Source organism: Lampris incognitus, chromosome 5 (genome assembly GCF_029633865.1).
Source record: "Lampris incognitus isolate fLamInc1 chromosome 5, fLamInc1.hap2, whole genome shotgun sequence".
Classification (NCBI taxonomy): domain Eukaryota; kingdom Metazoa; phylum Chordata; class Actinopteri; order Lampriformes; family Lampridae; genus Lampris; species Lampris incognitus.
In genome coordinates, this window is record NC_079215.1 from 42,125,304 (window position 1) to 42,143,722 (window position 18,419).

The following is an 18,419-nucleotide window of genomic DNA, read 5'->3' on the forward strand; positions in this document are numbered from 1 at the left end:
TTCCCGGCAAAACGGATCCAGTATGAATCCTACATCTGTGTAAAACCCATAAACCACAGTCATAAACCCTAAAATTATTATGCCAGATCTTCCAAATCCCACAGCCCCTGGAGAGAAAAGATCAATTTGGTCCTGCTTTGGGCTCTAACTTCAATGACCTGGACTGTTTGAAATGAGATTCAGCGAGTCGGATTGCTCTGAAATGAGCTATCAACATCAGTGAACAGGATCAGAGCCCTCTGCAGGTCAGATTCAGCCAGGTGAGACCGCTCCCTCTCTCATGCAGCACCTGGCATGAAGACATAAACGTGAACCATCACAGGCTGGACACAAACAGCGAGATGTGCAGACAGGCAGAGAGACTGTCAGGCGGAAAGCGAAGAAGAGTCTGGGCACAGGCAAACAGCCACACACTGTCCTGTCTATCCTTTCCCCTCACATTCACAATCTGATATAAAGCCTACGGTTCAGCTGGTTCTCCACTTCACCTTCTGCACAGCTATCATCAGCAATGCTAGTGAAACACGAGAATTAAACGGCGAGCTGAATAAGCTTCACATTGTTTTGTACTATGCAGACACAGCGTCATACCGTCTCATTTTAGCATCTGTCCAAGGTACTCGAGGACATGAAGGCATGAGGCCTGATGTATTATGACTCAAGCCTGCGACCAACCAGTATCCTGTGGACAGGTGACTTTCTGCCTCCAACCCAAAGTGTTTCCCACTAACCCCCAGAAAAAGTAAGTGGGTGAGGAAAACAAATATGTGAAGATGAGACCATCAGCCTGAAACCATGTTTACTCTGTTTCTGTGGTTGAATTCATCAGAGGCACTTAAGATGCATTGTACTGGTGAACGCAATCTTACATGCATAACTGCTCAACATGGAGCAGTTATTTTCAGATGGGCATTCAACACCATTGGTATCAAACGTGCTGTTTTGCAGAGCGCTAACGGAGGGAAACAACTGTCACTCATTATGTCAGCAGTCAGGACTCCTGTCCATAACACATTCAGCCTGTGGGAACCACGAACTATTATTAATATTATCATTATCAACTAAGCAATCGGTTATTTCTTCAATTAATCATCCAAGTTTGATTTATTATTATCTATCCATTATCCAAGCCACTTATCTGAATTCAGGTTGTGGCGATGCTGGAGCCTGCCCCAGCGGTCATTGGGCAGCAGCTGGGGAGACACCCTGAACAGGCTGCCAGGCCACCATCACAAGGCCAACACATTCACACCTAGGGACAATTTAGTATGGCCGATTCACCTGACCTACATGTCTTTTGACTGTGGGAGGAAACCGGAGCACCCGGAGGAAACCCATGTAGACACAGGGAGAACATGCAAACTCCACACAGAGGACGACCTGGGATGCCCCCCAAGGTTGGACTACCCCAGGGCTAGAATCCAGCACGCGACCGCGCTAACCGCCCTCAATTAATCATTTCATCTATAAAATATCAAAAATAAGAAGAAGAAGAAGAAGAATTTCCGAGACTCCGAAGTGATTTCTGGTTCCCCTAGTTTTGGCCAGCAGCCAAAAAACACCTTAACGGTTCATCTCATGGTGATAAGAATAAGAGAAAGGCAAGCAAATCTTGGCTAGATATGTCGTGTGTGTGTGTGTGTGTGTGTGTGTGTGTGTGTGTGTGTGTGTGTGTGTGTGTGTGTGTGTGTGTGTGTGTGTGTGTGTGTGTGTGTGTGTGTGTGTTGGTAACATCTAGTGAAAAGTGAGTACTGGGCCATGCTGTGTTATCTCTTCTAACTTTGGTGTTTTCTGGTTCAGCCATCTCCAACAAAGTCTCTTTCAGTTGATGTGCAACCTCCACGCTAAGCAACGTTCTGCATTTTTGTGCAGCTGTAACCAGCAAATGTTTGCTATTTTTACTTGATAATTGACTAATTGTTACAGCACTAAATACGATGGTTACTGGGGCAATGATGACTGACTCTGGTTGGTTGGAGCGCCTGTTCGTGGGGGGGGGGGGGCTGAGAAGAATACCGTGATCCTCCCACGCGCTACAGCTACATCCCCCTGGTGAAACTCCTCACGGTCAGGTGAAAAGAAGCAGCTGGTGACTCCACATGTATCGGAGGAGGAAAGTGGTAGTCTGCAGCCCTCCCCGGATCGGCAGAGGGGGTGGAGCAATGACCAGGACGGCTCAGAGAGCGGGGTGATTAGCCAGCTACAACTGGGGAGAAAGAAGGGGGAAATTAAAAAAAACAAAAAGTGCATATCAGAAAAACAGGTAAAGTATGATCTTCTTCTGCCTGGTCTGCTGTGTCAGGTGGGCCCAGGGACCATGGCCCTGCTTAGAGCAGTCTGGCTAAGCTAACTGCTAGCCCGGCTAAGCTAACTGCTAGCCCATCCAAACCGGCAGTCCGACAGTAACTCGCTCTCTTGGACAGTGAATTTTTTTTTTTATATTGGATATATGGGGTTTTGTAGTTGTTTTGTTTTTTCTTTGTTTTTGTTTTTTTGGAATAATGTGTTCTTGTAGTTTGGATGTGTTTCTGTCTTTGTGTTGCACTGCTGTGGGCTGGGGGAAACGACAAATAAATGTTCCTGATTCCTGATGTTGTCCTAGCTCACCTGTATGAGCAGAGTTTACTTTGTGGATCTTGCCATTTACTCAGACTGTTTGGAGATAAGCAGTTTGAGAGATGCGACATCAGACATCTTTTTTAGATCTCAACTTTGGTCTCAGAGAGAAGAGGTCGTTTCTCAGGAGAACTAACGTCCCAATATCTACATCTCTCATCAGTATTAAACGAAACTCAATTATGTCCAGGATAAGCGTATGGAATAAAGACATGTGCTTTTCCTCTGCCAAATGCTGTGGAATAATGTGTTCTTGTAGTTCATCACTGTCTCATTTTCTGTTACTTATTTGATCAACATCCTGGATATTAAATGTTTCCTGATGAGATGTCCGCGGGTGCCTTGTAGAATGTAAATACAGTTAATACATCTGGAGGGCTTGGCCTCTACTTAGTGAGTTTAGTATGCAAAAGACATACATGTGCATGGTCAGATGTCAGAGCTAAAGACAGACAAAATCTGATGTATAGCCTCTCCACTTATCCCGCATTGCTAAAACCTTTTTGAACCTTGGCTTTGGATAAGAGACTATGCTACACAGTGGCTGGACTAATACAACTTCTCGATGTGCATCACTGGTATCAAAATAAAATATATGAATTTGTTGGTTACAAAGTTGAGCCATTTGAAAGAATTCAAAGTTTACTGAATTCAAAAATATATCAAAAACACCCTATATCGAACTTTAAAAACAAAATCCTAAAATATACTATATTCAGATGACAATACAGGTAAGAGCTCAAAATCAAATGCTGACCATACCAATATACCCATCAGACATATACAGTGATGAGGCAAATCATTATGACCATCTGCTTAATATGTTGTTGGTTCCACATGTGCCACCAAACCAGCGCCGACCCGCCTAGCCATCGACTCTACAAGACACCTGTAGGTGTCGCGTGGTATCTGGCACCAAAACATTAGCAGCAGATCCTTCAAGTCCTAAGCCGCCATGGATCATACTTGTCGGTCCAGCACATCCCACAGATGCTCAAGGATAAAGATCTGGAGAATTTGGAGGTCAGGGCTACATCTTGACCACTTCATCATGTTCCTCAAACCATTCCTGAACAATGTGTGCATTGTAGCAGGGCGCATTATCCTGCTGAAAGAGGCCACTGCCATCAGGGAATACCATTGCCATGAAGAAGCGTACCTGGTCTGCAACAATGTTTAAGTAGGTGGTACGAGTCAAATTAACATCCACAGGAATGGCTGGACCCAGGGTTTCCCAGCAGAACATTGCCCAGAGCATCACACTGCCTCCACTGGCATGTTGTCTTCCCATAGCGCATCCTGGTGCCATCAGTTCCCCAAGTAAATGGCACACACGTACACAAGCACACATGGCCCACGATTCAAAAGAAAACAGGACTCATTAGACCAGGCGACCTTCTTCTACTGCTCCAAGTTCCAATTCAGACCCTCGTGTGCCCATTGTAGGCGCTTTCGATGGTGGGCCGGGGTCATCATGGGCACTCTGACCGGTCTGCGGCTATGCAGCCCCATACACAGCAGGGTACAATGCACTGTGTGCTGTGACACAATCCTATCATAAACATCATTAAAATGTTCTATGACTTGTGCTACAGTAGACCTTCTGTCAGTTTGGACCAGACGGGATACGCCTTCTTTGCCCTCATGCACCGATGAGCCTTGGGCGCCCAACACCCTATCAACGATTTGTAGTTTGTCCCTCCTCGGACCACTGTCGATAGGTACTCATTACTGCTGACCGGGGGCATCCCACAAGCCTTGCTATTTCAGAGATGCTCTGACCCAGTCGTCTGGGTCATAACAATTTGGCCCTTGTCAACACTGACTATGAGAACTGATTGTTTGCTTACCATCTAATCTACCCAGACCTTGATATGTGCTCTTGTATGGAGATGATCAATATTATTCCATTCACCTGTGAGTGGTCATAATGTTTTGGCTCATCAGTGTATAACTTTTAACAGTGTTGTTCTCGTCATAGACAGCTCATTCATCACATATAAACACTACAGTTTTCCAACACATTAGACAAAAATGAAAAGAACAAGTAAATGGTATACTGGATGTGACAAGAAGAATGGACGTGTCACATGGAATAATCAAAAAATCTTAAAATATGTAAATAGTTATCAAAATAGTAAGGAATGTATGTAAACTATGACGGTGATTTAAGAATTGTACATTTTGGACAACATTGACAAAGTAGGATTATTGTTTTCTACCGTCTGACTTCCACTTGAAAAAACTTAGTTTTTTTCTTGTTTGACTCAGGTATGACCTCTTCAGGACACTAACAGGAAATCAATTTTGCACAAAAACTCAAATGTACAGTTTGGAACCACATGAAAATCTACACATTTTAATAAGATACATTAAAAACAAGGACCCTTTTTCTTGTTTTTTTTCCAAATACTTCAAGAGACAAATTGTTAATTATTGTCAAATGAATCTATTCATTATAAAGTTTTTAAAAGGATCATAGGTCAGTTTTGTTAAACTCAGGCTGTTGTTTCCCTGGAATTTCCCATTCCTGCTTTTCTTTCTTTAACCAGCAAAGGATAACTTCCATATATCTCATTTATGGAATGACAAGCCAGACAGTCACTTTAGCTATAGAGAAGAACCTTAGATCCCACATGTCAAAAAAAAAAAAGACAGTTTAAATCATATTTCAGCGATGGATTCACCAAGTGGTCTGTTTTTTAAAGATCCTGTAACAGACAAAAGTGAGAAAAATTGCTGAGGTGGAGCAGATGATGTGGTAAGAACTTGTAAGGTGTATCAGCAGGTGTTCTGCAAAACATTTGACATAAGCGCTCACACTTACATAGAACCAGGGCTCTGAAATCCTGTTTGCTTGCCAAGTATGGAACGTGGATTAGACCAAAACTTCTAGTTTGGCGGTCGCATTAATATGTCACATTTGTGTATCTAAGACGACGCTTTTAACACATCCAACTCGAAGGCGTTTAAAATTGAGGTCGACCACTTCATCAGTTTCTGAGGGGAAACCCTACATACAATCATTGCAGGCAAAAGAGAAAAAAAATTCCCCATTCAACTTTCCTTGTATGAATCGAGTATAAGAAATAACACTGATTGAATTGGGCTTAAGAAATAATATTCGATTACATTGATATCATTAACATCTACATTTTTTGTAGAATACTGGTTACTCATTGAGAAAAAATTTAGCTTGTACACAATATCATACTTGACATATTGCTTTAACGTGGTGTGTTTGCCTGTGGCCGCTAAACGGCAGTATTAGAGCAAAAATGGCAGCCTGTTGAATTTTGAGTATATTGGGGGAAAAAGAATTTGGCGTTCTGCAAGCCATTGATTTCAGTGTAAACTGGTTACGATCCTTTCTGGTTAATGGTGACATTTTTTGTACTGCCAAGGAGTATTTTATAATGCGATGGTGGTGTGAATTATATTTTACATGGTGACAATTAGTTTACAAAAAAAAAAAATCTAATTGGATGCACAACCCAGTGCATTCTTAGTGCCGGTCCCAAGCCCAGATAAATGGGGAAGGTTGTGTCAGTAAGGGCATGCGGCGTGAAACCCTTTACAAATCAAATATCCATCAATCCATTATCTGAACCCACTTATCCTGCTCTCAGGGTCATGGGGATGCCGGAGCCTATCCCAGCAGTCACTGGGCGGCAGGTGGGGAGACACCCTGGACAGGTCACCAGGCCATCACACAGGGCCGACATACACACACACACACACGTACACATTCATACCTAGGGGCAATTTAATATGGTTGATTCATCTGACCTGCATGTCTTTGGACTGTGGGAGGAAACCGGAGCTCCCCGGAGAAAACCCACACAGACACGAGGAGAACATGCAAACTCCACACAGAGAGCAACCCGGGACAACTCCCAAGATTGGACTACCCCGGGGCTCAAACCCAGAACCTTCTTGCTGTGAGTCGACGGCGCTGACCACCGTGCCACCGTGCCTCCCGACAAATCAAATATGCAGCTCATAAATCAGATTTCCATACCAGATCAGTCGAGGCCCGGGTTATATACTGTGTGTGCAAGAGACCAGGTGGAAGAGGAGTAAGGTCAGGAGCATTGGAGGTGGGTTCAAACTCTTCTACCATGGTGCGGATGGGAGGAAAAATGGCGTAGGGGTAATTCTGAAGGAAGAGTATCGGAGGTGAGTGTGTTGGAAGTGAAGAGAGTGTCGGACAGTGATGAGTATAAAGCTGGAAATCGAAGGTGTGATGATGAAAGTTATCAACGCATATGTGCCGCAAGTTGGGTGTGAGATGGAAGAGAAAGAAGAATTCTGGAGTGAGGTGGATGAGGTGGTGGAGAGTGTACCCAAGGAGGAGAGAGCGGTGATTTGGGTGGACTTCAATGGGCATGTTAGCGAAGGGAACAGAGGTGATGAGGAGGTGATGGGTAGGTATGGTGTCAAGAAGAGGACTGTGGAAGGACAGATGGTGGTGGATTTTGTGAAAAGGATGGAAATGGCGGTGGTGAATACATATTTCAAAAAAAGGGAGGATCACAGGGTGACGTATAAGAGTGGAGGAAAGTACACATAGGTGGACTATATCTTATGCAGGAGGCGTGATCTGAAAGGGATTGGAGACTGCAAGGTGGTGACAGGGGAGAATGTAGCTAGGCAGCATCGGATGGTGGTCTGTAGGATAACTTTGGAGATCAGAAGAGGAAGAGTGAAGGCAGAGCCAAGGATCAAATGGTGGAAGTTGAAGAAGGAAGACTTGCTGTGTGGAGTTCAGGGAGGAGTTAAGACAGGCACTGGGTGGTAGTGAAGAGTTGATGGATGGCTGGACAGCTACTGCTGAAATAGTGAGGGAGACAGCTAGGAAGGTACTTCAAGTGTCATTTGGACAGAGGAAGGAAGACAAGAAGACTTGGTGGTGGAATGAGGAAGTGCAGGAAAGTATACAGATGAAGAGGCTGGCAAAGAAAAAGTGGGATAGTCAGAGAGATGAAGAAAGTAGACAGGAGTACAAGGAGATGCGGCGTAAAGCAAAGAGCGTGGTGGCAAAGGCAAAGGAAAAGGTGTCTGGTGAGTTGTGAGAGGTTGGACACTAAGGAAGGAGAAAAAGACTTGTATCGATTGGCTAGACAGAGGGACCAAGCTGGGAAGGATGTGCAGCAGGTTAGGGTGATCAATGACAGAGATGGAAATGTGCTGACAAGCAAGGAGTGTGTTGAGAAGGTGGAAGGAGTACTTTGAGGGGCTGATGAATGAAGAAAATGAGAGAAAGAGAGAGAAGGTTGGATGATGTGGGGATAGTGAATCAGGAAGTCCGGTGGATTAGCAAGGAGGAAGTGAGGGCAGCTATGAAGAGGATGAAGAGTGGAAAGGCAGTTGGTCCAGATGACATACCTGTGGAGGCATGGAGATGCTTAGCAGAGATAGCAATGGAGTTTTTAACTAGATCGTTTGACAGAATCTTGGAGAGTGAGAGGATGCCTGAGGAGTGGAGAGGTATACTGGTAGAATAAGGATGATGTTCATAGCTGTAGAAATGACAGAATCTTGGAGAGTGAGAGGATGCCTGAGGAGTGGAGAGGTATACTGGTAGAATAAGGGTGATGTTCATAGCTGTAGAAACTACAGAGGTATAAAGTTGATCAACCACACCTTGAAGATATGTAGTGGAAGCTTGGTTAAGGCTCTTGTAATGTCACGCATTGACTACTGTAACTCCTTACTGGCAGGTCTCCCTGCATGCACTTTCAAGCCTCTGCAAATGATACAGAATGCAGCAGCATGTCTGGTCTTCAACCAACCAAAAACAGCACGTCACTCCGCTGTTCATATCCCTCCACTGACTCCCAGTTGCTGCCCGCATCAAATTCAAAACCTTGGTGCTCGCTTACAAAACAGCAACTACAATGGCTCCCGCCTACCTGAACTCCCTCATTCGGGTCTACACTCAGTCCCACTCACTACATTCTGCCAATGAAAGGCGCCTGGCACTTCTGCCACAACTGGGGCCTAAGTCACTATAGCCAGACTCTTCTCTTCTTCTGTAGTTCCCCAACGGTGGAACAAGTTACCAAACTCCATTCAATCCGCTGAGTCCCTCTCCATCTTTAAGAAGAAGCTAAAGACCCAGTTCTTTCTCAAACACCGCCATACCTGATGGTATTAATATATATAAATAAATAAAAATGTCCCCTGCTTCTATGCACCCTATGCATTGCCTTTGTGCACTGCCTGTTGACACATATGTCCTATCAGACTTGAACCTAGTTTTTTTGGCACTTACTTGCATTGTCGCCTCCTGACTAGATCCTTGCTTGTGTTTTATTAACTCTCAGATGTATGTCGCTTTGGATAAAAGTGTCTGCTAAATGAAATTGTAAATTATTCTCTTTCGTCTGAAGACAACAAATTTGACATATTAATGTGAATGCTGAACTAAACGTTTTGGTCCAATCCACATTCCATAGCCAAGTAAAGTGACTCTCCACTGCACTGAACATCCTTGTCATGGTAAGGTTCTCAATTTGATGGCACAAAGCATGACCTTTGAGTATGAAGCTCAGGCTTACCAGGTGTTTAAATTTATTACAGATACAGGAAGTATACTAGACAGTGACTGGACCCACAAGTGCTGAAGTAGCTACTGGTGCAGGGGGGGGTGATGCTTTGCCTTTGTAGCCCAGGGTCAGGATGTGTTTCTGCAGGTGTGCAATCCAGTCCACTTGGATGGACAGGGGTCCATGAAACTCTTTTTCGCAGAACCTAGGCAGCAGAAAAGGCAGCGTGGGATGCATGTTGCACAACTAAAGGTTCATTAAAATTATATGAATACACTTTATATCAGAGAATACCTTTTATATTAGATCTGTCTATCTGACAGAGAAATTTCTACAGTGCGCTTTTACAGAGTACAAACACAGAGAAGGAGTATTTTCTATTAAATGAACTAACCTGCACTTGAGTGAGTAAATCTTGCCCACAAACTTGACCAGGGGAGTAGGTGGAGGCTTGGGCAGCAGAGCAGGGATGTTCCCAGACCGTGATGGCTGCTGGGAGTTTATGTCCTGGTTTCTTTCCTGTGTATGCACTGGATGTTTTGAGGGACGGAAGCCTGAAAACACACAGAAGTGATGAGGAGAAATCAGAAAAACAGAATGTTTGTTTGTTCCAGAGTCCATCTCTATGCTTGTCTCTCTTGTCTTACCCCTTGAAGAGTGTGCACTGAAGTCACTGCGGGTTCCCTGTGTCTGCATGTAGCCCCTCCACTTGTGTGATTGTACCTGAGTTGTACTGGATGACCTGCTAGCGACCTCCAACTTCTCTTTTTCGACCTTTTGCCCGCCCTGTAACCCCAAAGGCTTCAGGCTACCCCCAGGTGCATTGCCTGAGTCCAGGGCCAAAGAGGAAGTTGGGACATGTCTCTACAATAAAGCAAGAGAGCATGTAGATTAGAAAGTTTGCATTGCTAACGTGGCTCATGCCATATGCACCAGATTTGAACAAACAACAAGGAAATTGTGGACCATTTAAGGATCCATTGTTTTTCTTTGGTACCTAAATCCCTCAGACTTATGCTTGGTAGTTCAAGGGAGTTATGTAGCTGCAATACTTGGTAACAGAAATCCTCCATTTTTTGGAGACAGAAATGCCAACCTTTTTGATGTACAGGTCTCCTATGCGATAGCGCCGGGTTATTTCTGCCACCTTGGCCGGCTCTTTCTGGATCCACTCTCTAAGGATTTCAATAGGCGAGCCTTTTGCCCCATCTGCCTTCCACTCAGTCACACCCAGCTGTCTCAGGTGGGCACGCGCATGGCTGGCCAAGGCCTTGCGGTTGTCAAAGTCAAACCCACACAGCTCACAGGTGGTGTCTACTACATGGCCAGATTGAAAAGAGGTGCATTCAGGCAGGTTTAGATGTACAATATATTTAAAGAAAAGAATACTTTCATTATAAACCAGATCTCTGTGATTTTCAGTAAATGAACATCAAAAACATGTTAAAAAGCCAGGGCACTCAGTGCCATTTCTTCCGTGTCTCCTGGTTAGTGTGTTGTCATGTTGACAAGGTGCTCTTGTATGTACAAATTAAGTCTTTCTACATCATTCTTGCTGTAGAAAATGGGCTCAACACAAAACTGCTGTGTGAAACTACATCTCTGTAATGGAAACTGACATAAATAGCCTTGCCAAAAAACAACTGTGCTTTAGGCTGGTATTAATGGCTTACCAGCTTGTGCGATTCCAGTCTTGCCCGGGGAGGGTTTCTCTTTTGGGGAAAAGCCAAAAGGGGGGATACAGGCCTTGGTAGCTGGATCTCCCGACATGAGGCTATCCAGGGACCTCTTGGGGCCTTGTTTTGCCCACAAGGTTCCGCCAGACACTGAGCTACCACTGGACACTGAATCTTTCAAACCTTGCCCCTGTTGCATGGCTTCTCTAAGGACGTCAACTGGTGATGTGTTGGCTAACCATGAAATGCCAAGATAGCGAAGGTGGGCGCGAGCATGGCATGATAAAGCCTTTCGTGTGTCAAAGAGCTGGCCGCAAAAATCACAAGGGACACTTGGAATGGATTCGATGACTGCTGATGTCCCTGGCAAATGGGAGGATGGGTTAGGAATGGAGGAAGTGGCCAGATAAAACACACGCACTCAATACATAAAAGAAAGAAAGACATTTAAAAAAGAAAAACAAGTATATACACCGGCAAATAAATACATGATCTAAAGGATATGTCATAGTTTTTGAGAATTTAAATAGTCAAATGTCTGAATTGAGTAATAGTAATAACACTGTAAGCTACCAAATAACTGATGCATGTTACATTAAAACTCCAACCAAATCTGAGCTTTGGGAGCCTCCTTTACCTGCTTTGATAGACTCTGGCTTAACAACTGGACTTGACAACATCTGAGTGGTAGAGTTACTGCTGGTGATCAATCCCTGTGGTAGAACAGACATCTCCCCCTGTATGGATTCAGGCTTGGGCTTCCGTTTCAAGGGGTCCACTGCTAGCCGAAAGCCTTTCTTGGCCTTTGGGGCTCGGTTGGCAGATGTAAGAGGGGAGTGACTGGGACGTCCTTGGGTTGAAGAAAGGGACTGAGAGGGGGGTGGGGAAAGAGATGTGGAGAGAGGGGGTGTTGGACCTGGGACTGAAGATGATGCTGGTGGTGTTGCAGGGGACGGTGCTGGGGATGAAGCAGTGGTGGTGTTTTTTTTGCAGGGTTTTAATGCAGCTTGCATGCCACTGCTGACTAGCTTCTGGACAGCATCAATAGCAGAGCCTTTACCCAGCAAGTCAATTACCCCAACCTGCCGCAGGTGAGATCTCGAGTGACTGGCCAATCCTTTGCGGTTCTCGAACATCTCTCCACACAGGACACAGGTAAACTCATCTGATGCTTTGGCTCGTTTTCTGGGGGCTGACTGGAGTGGAAGGGAAGAGGGGGATCCTTTGAACATAGGTGAGGGTGATCGAGCAGAGGGTCGTTTGGTGGAGGATTTAGGTGAAGTGTGGACGTTGAAGCGTTCCTGTTTTTCACTGCTAAAAGGCTTGAGGTCCTCTGTTTCCATAATCTTGTAGAGCAGCTCAATCGGGCATTCTTTAGCATCGGCGTTCTCCATTACTCCAATCTGGCGCAAATGGGCCTGTGCATGACAGGAAAGGGCCTTGCGTTTCTCAAACCAAGAACCACAAAGTTGGCACACATGATCCTCGTGATTGGAGTTTGAGGCTATGATAATGTACAAAGAAGGGAGAAGGAAGATTGTGAACAAAATTAGTCATTTAATGCCATTTACTTTGCAAAAGAAAAAAATACTTCACTGGCAGCAAAATAATCTTGCATCAAAATCATTATACTTAGTATTTGACGGCATTGTTCTTGTGCTGCTGTGAAAGTCTAACAGATGGCAATACAACTTTCTTGAACCGGCAGCTATACCAACCCTAAACGGTTTCAGCTTTGCCGTAAAATCTACAGTAAAAGTTGAAGCATACCTAGGGTCAGAGGAGCATCAGATTCCTGCGGTGCCCAAAATGGCTTGGCTGTTGGCTGGTGAAACCCTGATGGGGTTGAGCTACTGCCTTCACTTTTTCTGGACTCAGCCACCCGAACAGGTGGGGAGGATGAAGGGAAGACAGATGAAGATCCCTGAGGAGCTGACTTTTGTGTCGCTTTACCTGCTGCTTTTGAGGATGAGCTTTTGAGGAGAGTTCCTTTCTCGAGAGATGTCCTGAGCCCCTTCTGGTCTGTTTTTTTGGGCAGGCTGGGGAGGGAGCCGTCTCTCTCCTGGATGATCTGGTACAGCACATCAATGGGCGATCTGGTGTTTTCTGATAGTGCCACCCCTAGCTGCCGAAGGTGGACTCGAGCATGGCTGGAGAGCCCTTGTCGAGTCTCAAAAAATGTCCCACACAACTCACACATCATTGGCTGTGCACTTACTACAGGAGAGTTCAGGGAAAATGTTTTGGTTATGAATGGCAAAGCCAAAGATTCTGATAAATCTGTTTGTAAAAATAGTGAAAATATGAAAGCTTAGTTTTGGAAATGGCTTACAACCTAATGTGGCAATTTAAGCCCTCAAATTCATTTTGATTTACTGTCTCAGTAAACTTTAATTGCATCATGATAAATGGACTGGGGTTGCACAAGTCAAACTTGGAAAAGTACTCGGCATAATTATATCAAAAGTTGCCCAACATTTCTTGGTTGCACACTATGGAAAATTAGTCACTCTTTGGCAGCACACATCAGCGTTTGTCTTTATGCATGCTCAATAATCAAGTAAGAAATACAAAGAAAGTTAAATCAGTTCATCTGGACACAATGTTTACTTACAGAAACGTTTCATCATTCATCTAAGTGACCTCTTCAGTCTAAACTGACTGCAGGTATCCCCACCCTTATAAACAATAGTGGCATAATGACTGAATCCAACGATCAGTTTCATATGCAAATAGGCGTGAGCATTAGTTTCAATGGCCATGTGTACTATTCACAGAGGATTTGGGAATATTTGCAATCACAGCATTACTGTAAACCAACACAAACTGATCAGTACTTAAGGTTTGACTCTCATCATCCACTGGAGCACAAACTAGGAGTCATCAGGACGCTGTACCACCGAGCTGACAACGTCCCCACCGACACAGCGGCCAGGGAAGGGGAGAAATCTCACATTAAACAGGCCCAGTTAAGTGTGGTTATCCTAACTGGGTGTTTGTCAAAGCCAGGTAGACACCCAGACAGTGCACCAGCCTATCACAGAGAGGAGAAGGACAAAAGCTGCCTAAGCATAATGTGGCGGCAGTGTCAGAAAAGTTGAGATGTGTATTTTCCAAACACCGCATCTCAGTTGCTTTCAAACCCCAAAATACACTGTGCCAGAAATTGGTCCACCCCAAGGATTGGTTCCCCCGGCACAAACAGAGCAATATAGCGTAAGCTGTTAAGAGCGAGGAGAATTGCTGTGATTTGTACATCAGGGAAACCAAACAGACGCTGGTCAAGAGGATGGCCAGAACACCGCAGTCTACACCCATCTACAGGCCAGTAGCCACTCTTTCAAGGACTAGGATGCGCACATCCTTGATAGGGAGGAATGCTGGTTTGAATGGGGAGTCAGAGAGGCCATCGATGTTAAGAGGGAACAATCATCCCTGAACTGGGGGGGGGGGGGGCTAGGAGTACATCTGTCGCCATTTTACAATGCTGTGATTGCAAACATTCCCAAACCCTCTGTGAATAGTACACATGGACATTGGATGTCTTGTTAATGGTCAGGGCAATTTGCATATGAAACTGATGGTTGGTTTTGGTCGTTGTGGAACTGTATTTTTTATAAGGGTAGGGATACATGTGGTCGGTTTAGACTGAAGAGGTCACTTAGATGAGTGACGAAACATTTCTGTCACACATTATGACCAGATGAACTGATTCAACTTTCTCTGACAAAGTGTTTCACTGAACAAAGGTTGTGATAAACTGATCCAGAATTAGGCTTAATCAACTATTTAGAGCTGTGCAAAGGTACTGACAAATTTATGAAGTCAAACAAGGCAAAACTCAAGGCACAAAAATTGAGAAAACAAGGCCCCGCAGTTGTATACTATTTTGTCATCAATACTGACTTCACTCTGCAAAAACTCATTTATGGATCTGATTATTCCACCTTTAAATCAAATTCGTGTCAATTTGTCAGACATTAACATCAAATGATATGACTATACTCATCTGTGAATGTTCTCATTCATCCAGGTCATGGTTATCCAAAGGAGTTGAATCAAGTGCAACTGGACTTGGTATATTAAAGCTCCCCTCAGGTGTTTGTGTTCTTCTCGTTGCGCCTGAGTGCTGCTGGGCACATTGTCAGCTCTGTGTTGCAGAGCTCTGATGACCCTCAGTTTGTGTTCCAGAGGGTGGTGTGAGTCGCAAAGTAGATATTGGTCTGTGTGTGTAGGTTTCCTGTAAACCCCAATGTGGAGGCTCCTGTCTTCCCCAATGTGGACGTCGCAGTCCAAGAAGGGCAAACTGTTGTTCTTTATGTCTTCCCTTGTGAACTTAATGTTCTTGTCCGCTGAGTTGATGTGTTTGGTAAACGCTTGCACCTCTTGTGTTTGGATTTTGACCCATGTGTCGTCCACATATCTGAACCAGTGGCTCGGAGGTGTTCCTCTGAAGGAGTTCAGGGCCCTGTGTTCTACCTGAGGGGAGCTTTAAAAACCTGCGGCTACCCCAGTTGGACCTTTGTGAAAACTGCAACACGTTCCAAAAAGACCAACCAGGTGAGCGACAAGGAGAAAAGGAACAGAAGGAATAGCACAGTCATCCTGTATGTTTCTGGGGTCTCCGAGAAACTCGGGAGAATTTTCAACAAACACCGCATCCCAGTATACTTCAAACCCAGCAACACACTCCGACAAAGACTGCTTCATCCCAAAGACCGTGTACCACACACCCGGAAAAGCAATCTGGTGTATGCTGTACAATGCAATGAGGATTGCACTGACCTATACATAGGAGAAACCAAACAAGCACTACACAAACGGATGGCCCAACACAGAAGGCCAAACTCCTCAGGACAAGACTCAGCAGTCTATCTAAACCTAAAGGAGAAGACGCACTCCTTCGAGGACAGCAACGTACACATTTTGGACAGAGAAGATAGATGGTTTGAAAGAGGGGTGAAGGAAGCCATCTATGCGAAACTGGAAAAAACCATCCCTCAACAGAGGAGGAGGTCTGCGACACCGCCTATCTCCCACTTACAATGCCGTCCTTTCATCTCTACCCAGGAGACTCAAGAAGCCTAGCCTCCGAGAACAACAGTCGGTCACTAACGGCTCCAACGACTCTCATGACCACTGAATAATGAAGTCGAAACTCACACCCCCAACGACCGTCGCTGCTAAACAAACGCAAATCAATACCTCCGATAACGACGGGCGCGGCCAAACATCGGCACACAAAAGAGCCACTCATATCTATGGCTCTGTTAGCGACGGGCGTTGGTAAACATAGGAACACAAAGAACAATGGACATCTATAGCTCTGACAACGACTCCAAAGAGGATAAAGTCTGAGTCTCATCACCAGCCAGTCAGACTAGCTTGGTCTAGTCAGAAAGGCACGAACTGAGGAAGCCTCTTGGATGAGAGGCGAAACGTCTTCACGGATATATACCAAGTCCAGTTGCACTTGATTCAACTCCTTTGGATATGACTATACTCATACAATCAGTCACATATCGTCCTCCTAATCTCTTACAGTTTGAATCCATGGCTGTGAATAAATGTGTGGGATTTGTTGGAGAGCTGAGACCGCTTAGTCCTTGTGGTGGTCTGATTCCTATATAAAGAATGAAACGAAAGAAATAACAAATATTAAATGTTGTCAGGTGTTAAGGGCAAGACAGGCTCCGGAAATAAGTCAAGTTTTAAATAAGGCGCTATACTGATCAGACATGTTAGCATTACTGCTAATTGAGAAGACTAGGTCAGATTAAAATATACAAAAGCCAGCATCTTATTAAAGGCACTTGCTACGTACATAAGTGAACTTATCCAGTCAAATTCGCAGAAACATTTTTTCATTAGTTACCCTGTAAAGGCAATACATTTAGGTTAGAACTGTTGGTTCAGAGAATGCAACTGTTCTCAGCCACTAACCTAGGCGATGAGATATCCTTAACATAAATATACCTTAGCCACATTGCACTTTTCTGTGCACACTGAATATCGCTGTCGAAGCTAGTCAGGTTAGAGAAACTAGCTTCTTCAGGTCGGATCCATTGTTTTGCCTGAGGACAGTCAGTTGCTTTGAAAATAGAATTGCAATCGGGAAAGTGGCTTGTAGCGACAAAACCGCAATATGCTCTAATGTCAAAACATTATACGATACTAAATACTATACTATGCTGTACTAAACACACGTTAAATGTCGTATTTACCTGCCTCACAAGCAAACTTGTTCAGACAGCCTCGCCGAACCAGTCCAACACCTACGCAAAAGCAAGGAAATGTTCATGTTCCTCAAAGAAAGGAGAGAACACAAAATACTTCAAAATAAAAGTTCGGGAGTTTGTCTTCCGGCTAAAACATGGAGCTTGCTTTGTTCACTGACGAGGTCAGCGTACACATTTAGATGTTTGTAATTTCATTATTTTAAGACTATTGAGACTAATAAATAAAAAGTATTGTTATAGATATGGTACTGTGGCGAGCTATAACCAAGTCCAGTTGCACTTGATTCAATTCCTTTGGATAATTATGACCTGGATGAATGAAAACATTCACAGACATGTGGCACTGGGTGTTAGTGAAGGGTTGCCGGATGGCTGGGCAACCACTGTAGAAATAGTGAGGGAGACAACTAGGAAGGTACTCGGTGTGTCATCTGGACAGAGGAAGGAAGACAAGGAGACTCGACTCGGTGGTGGAATGAGAAAGTACAGCAGAGTATACAGAGGAAGAGCTTGGCAAAGAAGTGGGCTAGTCAGCGATATGAAAAAAAGTAGACAGGAGTACAAGGAGATGCAGCGTAAAGCAAAGAGAGGTGGCGAAAGCGAAGGAAAGTGTGCACGGTGAGTTGTATGAGAGGTTGGACACTAAGAAAGGAGAAAGGGACTTGTACCAATTGGCTGGACAGAGGGACCGAGCTGGGAAGGATGTGCAGCAAGTTAGGGTGATGAAGGATAGAGATGGAAATGTCCTAAGGAGAGTGTGTTGAGAAGGTGGAAGGGGTGCTTTAAGGCAGTGTTTCTCAACCGGGGGTCCGCGGACCCCTAGTGGTCCGTGGTGTAATTGCAAGGGGTCCGTGAAAATAAAATATCTTTAAAAAAAGATCCTATAACGTTTATAGAAATAGGATTATTTTACTCAAATGTAACTGAGACCTTTATCTACCTAAACTATAAAGGGTAACAGGACTTTTTTCTCTAATTACATCTGTTTCACAAGTGTAATTTATTGTATTTTAATAAGAGATCTCGCTCCCGTTTGCATTGTTAAAAGTTACTGCATAAAAATTCTGTTGTTACATATATCTGAAAGTTAATGAATACATATTCTGTTTTGTTACATATATCTGAAAGTTACTGCATAAGAATTCTGTTTTATTAACTATATCTAAGTTACAATTGAAAGCTCTTATTTTTGCCCCAAAGAGTGAATAAATGCTATAATGCAATTTAAAATGCAGTTTCTACTGTTTCTACAAATTGCAACCCCCCTCCCCCAAGATCAGGTGGAGGGGTCCTCAGGGTAGATCAAAAATACGCAGGGGGTCCAGGACCCCAAAAAG

At 44.3% G+C, this 18,419-nt stretch overlaps 1 protein-coding gene across 1 annotated transcript; it reads right to left on the bottom strand.

The window, feature by feature from the left end:
* Positions 1–2,169: 2,169 nt before the first annotated feature.
* wiza (WIZ zinc finger a) lies at positions 2,170–17,105 on the bottom strand. Its single transcript, XM_056280342.1, has 10 exons — positions 17,068–17,105; positions 16,386–16,466; positions 12,614–13,060; positions 11,481–12,347; positions 10,841–11,206; positions 10,264–10,484; positions 9,815–10,031; positions 9,562–9,721; positions 9,237–9,372; positions 2,170–2,206 (listed from the first exon to the last, which is right to left on the bottom strand). Exons 2-10 carry the CDS (start codon positions 16,396–16,398, stop codon positions 2,201–2,203), a joined length of 2,433 nt encoding a protein of 810 aa, XP_056136317.1. The 5' UTR covers positions 16,399–16,466; positions 17,068–17,105; the 3' UTR covers positions 2,170–2,200.
* Between the last annotated feature and the right edge of the window lie 1,314 nt (positions 17,106–18,419).